At 52.7% G+C, this 4,290-nt stretch overlaps 1 protein-coding gene across 1 annotated transcript in view; it reads left to right on the top strand.

Moving 5' to 3' along the window:
- lrp12 (low density lipoprotein receptor-related protein 12) overlaps positions 1-3,861 on the top strand; it is a 43,012-nt gene extending 39,151 nt beyond the window's left edge. The window contains exon 8 of the mRNA XM_063185920.1: positions 860-3,861. Coding sequence (XP_063041990.1) covers positions 860-2,158 — 1,299 coding nt within the window. The 3' untranslated portion in view covers positions 2,159-3,861. The remainder of the gene's footprint in view (positions 1-859) is intronic.
- The last annotated feature ends 429 nt before the right edge of the window (positions 3,862-4,290 follow it).

Below are 4,290 nucleotides of genomic sequence, written 5' to 3'. Positions count from 1 at the left end.
TCCAACTGAGGATTCTATGCGCGTCTTAAGTTACCCGTTATGAATCGAACACAAACCCAGTGCCTCTCGTGGCTTATTACTTAATTTTGCCATTGATATACGTACCATGGTTGTAAGGACAACGCCATTGTTATTTTCGATCGTTTTTTCAATGTCCGTCGCTAGTGCTAGCAGAGAGCTAGCAGCCTGATCGGAACTAACAGACAGGAAATTCTGCAAGAGTAAGGCAACATTGAATGGACAGGGTGGATGAATGGATAGATTACTTAACTCAGTGGTTCTTAACCTGGGGTGCGGGCACCCCTTGGGGGTGCGCCAGAGATTTCAGGGGGTGCACAGATTTTTTTATCTGTTGAGGAAGCGACCAAAATTCTGCCTGAACATTATAATTAGGCCAAATCAAAATCAAATTACAACACGTTTTGGTCCCCATGTAAAGGGATTAAGGTATTGATTAAAGTCTCAATCAAGAATCATTGTAATGGATCACTTAAATCAGTTTTTAGTGCGTATACACGTGTAGACATTTGGGATGGGGGTGCGCGGCTTATCTTGGGCACCAGTAAGGGGGTGTGTTAGCAAAAAAAAAACGTTAAGAACCACTGACTTAACTGATTCATCTCTAGTCCACAGGCCTTGCGCTTGAAGAACTTGCGCTTGCCGCTGTGATAATGTACTGTATATTAAATGACTGTATGACTGACTGACTGATCTCTGTATCTGTGTTCCTCAGGCCTCGGCTCTCAGTCGTGGCTGGTGGTGTGAGAATGTACTAAATATATATATGAACAATGCGAGTTGGAGTTTCCCAATGGGCTTTCGAACTGTATATTGATGACTGTGCGTGTGTGGTCCACAGGCCTCGGTGCTGGAGAACCTGCGTCTGGCGGTGCGCTCTCAGCTGGGCTTCACCTCCATCCGCCTGCCCACCTCGGGCCGACACCGCACGCTGTGGCGCCGCCTCTTCAACTTCACGCGCTCGCGCCGCTCGGGCTCGCTGGCGCTGGTCTCGGCCGAGACAGACGACAACGCCACTTCCGGGAGCGGGCGTAGCGGCGCTGCCGGCGTAGCGGGTGGCACCGGGGGCTCGGCACGGGACTCGAGCGAGAGGCTGCTGGGCTCGCACCGCGGCCCCCTGCCCGCCGACTCGGACGACACCGACACGGAGAGCGAGCACGCGTCCTCCCGCGGGCCCGTGGGCGCCGTCGGTGGCGGCAACGGCAACAGCGGCCCCGTGGCCCCTCCCCTACCTCAGAAGACTCCGCCCACCAACGCGGTGGAGGCCATCGTGTCAGTCACCACCTCCAGCCTTCCCCAGCTCTCCTCCTCCAGCTCCTCCTCCTCCTCCAGTCGGGAGTTGGCCGGATTAGTGGAGAGTTTGTCCCAGAGTACCGTCACCACCACCACCAGCACCTCCACCCTCCCCCAGCGTTCAGTCTCCACGTCGTCCAGCCTCAGCAGCAGCAGCAGTAGCAGTGGCAACAGCAGCGGCAGCAGCAGTCCGGGCGGCAGGAGCCACCTCAGCAGCGCCCTCCGCAGGGTGACGCGCGGCCTGCGCTGGGTGCGCTTCTCCCTCACGCGCTCCTCCAGCGGGGGCTCCGGTGAGGGAGGAGGAGGAGGAGGAGGAGGTGGGGGCTCAGGGTGCGGTGGGCCCGGCCCCAACCACAGCCCCCTCCGGCAGCTGGAGCACGGCAGCAGTGGCTGTGGCGGAGTCACGTCGTCCTCCGCCGCCGGCGTCCCCAGGGATGACGAGGACGATGTGGAGCTGCTCATCCCGGTGGTCGACATTCCCTGCTCTTCGTCCTCCTCCTCTCACTCCTCCTCCTCCTCCCTGTTGCTCACGGAGCACAGCTGCAGCGTCAGCTCGGGGATCGGCAGCGAGTGCTCCTCGGGCCCGCTGCTGGAGGGCCTCGCGGCCCCCGCCGAGCTGGTGAGCGTGGGCCCCTTCCTGGCGGCCCACCAGTCCCCCACTGGCCGGGCCTCTGCCGGCGGCGGCGGTGGCGGCGGCTCGTCTCTGCGGGGGGGCCGGGCGGCAGGCGGGCGAGACGGGCCCTGCGAACACTGCGGCATGGTGCACACGGCCCGCATCCCCGACGCCTGTCTGGAGGCCACGGCCAAGACGGAGACCAGCGACGACGAGGCCCTGCTGCTCTGCTGAGAGCCTCACACACCCACACACCCTCCCACACAGGACTCATACAACCTGACCCGGACCGGAACCGGACCCGGACCGGACCCACCCGGTCCAACTGATTGACTCCTGGGTCCACAGTTCCACAGTGGTCTGTCGCCTCCTCCCACCCGATCCCAGCAAGACTGAGCAGACCCAGACCCGACCCAGACCCGACCTGAACCGACCCAAACTGACTTCACTCCATATGGGTCTACTCGTGGTGGAGGTCTGTCTCCATCTTACCCTTTTCCCACTTCTTGTCAGCTTTGCTCTCTTTCTCTCTTCTGTCTTTCCTCCTCTTTTTTTCTCTGTCTGTGTATTCCTTCTTGTCTATCCAATTGGCCTCGCGTGCCGTGGGTGCTTTCAGTGGCTGTTGCTGGTCAAAGCGTTTCTAAGCTTGTTTCGTCACAGCTCATTGGGGAAGTTGAGGAGCTGGGGAGTTAAGTTAAGGGAGATCCGTCTATACGTCTAAGGGAGAAATAGCTTTTTAAGGGGAGGTGGGGGGCAGGGGTGTTGGTACGATACAGATGGTACGCTACCCATATCCAGTGACTTTCTCTCATAATCCCCCCCCCCCCCAAGGACTCTCTCTCTGCTAGCCCTTCAAGCTACTGTGCAATTTGAGTGTTTTTTTAAACGTTTTTTTTTTATCTGAAGAGTGGAAATGCTAGCCTATATATTCTGTACATGGAAGAGTTTGGAGCATACACGCTTAAAAAAGATTGAGTGAGTTTGGAGCCTGCAAAGTGGGGTGGTACGTATGACACAAGGGGGTGAAAAAGACTGTTGTCTCGCTTGTTCAAGTTCATTTTTTGTCCTTAACACTGTTCTGGGGAGATTTGTTTCAACCAAAACGACTCAAAAAAAAAAAAAAGCTTGGTACTCATGTGATGGTTGAGCCAGGGAGAGGAATATAATGTCTGTCTTTTATTTTGTCCTTTGTTATTTCATGTCCTACTCATTTTTAAATTATTTAAACATTTCATTCTTGACTATGTAAAAGGGGTGAGAGGGAGGAAAAGGGGGATTTTTATTGGTTGGCCTGGCAGCCGTTTGGGGAAAAGTGCCACGCTTGCGCAGCAGCTGTGTGGAGCTCCTCTGTCACTCCGTGTGTCCCCCACAGGGCAGGGCACGTCACGTCCCCCCCGCCTAGTGTTGTGGGGGGGTCACGTTGTCTCCAAGACGTGACCTGACCTGACCTCTCCTGACCTCTCCTGACCCCCCTCTCCTCTGCCCTGCTGCACTGGAACACAGGGCAATGTGGGAGCTACGTTTTCTTTCTACAAAGGGCAAAAAAGTCGAATTTGAAGGGGAAAAAATTCCCATTTCTTAAAGGACTAAAAAATATGGTTTCCAAAATGGTCAAAGATGTCCGTTGTATTTATTGTTTTATTTTCCTGTTTTATGTTCGGTTTTTTTGTTACTGTTTGGTAACCTCAACGTTTTGGTACTGAGAACAAGTTGTGTGAGTGTGTGTATATTTATTATTCTTATTGATTTTAATTTCAGTAGCGGTTACTTGAGAAGCATGTTTTAACTGTCTTGTGCTATATTTTTTTTGTTAAGTGATACGGTGTTGATAAAAACTATGAATAATTATAAATAAATGAATAAATATATATAAATATATATACGTAACTGTTTACTGCACTAAGGAAATAAAAAGAACATTCATCAGTTGGTTATGACTTGCGTGTGTTTGAGTAGTATATTGGCTGCTGGAGTGGTATTCTGGCTTGTGTGTGTGCGTGTGCGCGCGCGCGCGTGTGTGGAGTATTCCAAGAAAGCAGAGAATGTGGGTACATTAATGGCACAGGTGCTGCACAAAACCAATAACTGAAGTAAAAGATAAGTGTTCGCAATACTGTTAATGCTCCCAGTTTTTTAATGGCACAATGTTTCAGACCTTAGTCTTTCAAGTGCAGCAACGTTTTATCATTTCCTTGTGAGGGCAGTATTCTCTGTCTATCCTGAAACATCCATATACGTAACATGCATGGAGGATTGATGACCAATACAAAGAGCCCCAAACACCTGAAGAGAAGTCAATCCTGGGGTCAGACAGTAAAGTGTTTGCCACACTTTCCCTCTAATGCAGTTGCCTTCACTGTCTGATT

The sequence above is a fragment of the Engraulis encrasicolus genome, chromosome 20, assembly GCF_034702125.1.
Source record: "Engraulis encrasicolus isolate BLACKSEA-1 chromosome 20, IST_EnEncr_1.0, whole genome shotgun sequence".
In the NCBI taxonomy this organism is placed as follows: Eukaryota; Metazoa; Chordata; class Actinopteri; order Clupeiformes; family Engraulidae; genus Engraulis; species Engraulis encrasicolus.
The sequence above is the reverse complement of the archived record's forward strand: the minus strand, read 5'-3'. Positions and strand labels throughout refer to the sequence as shown.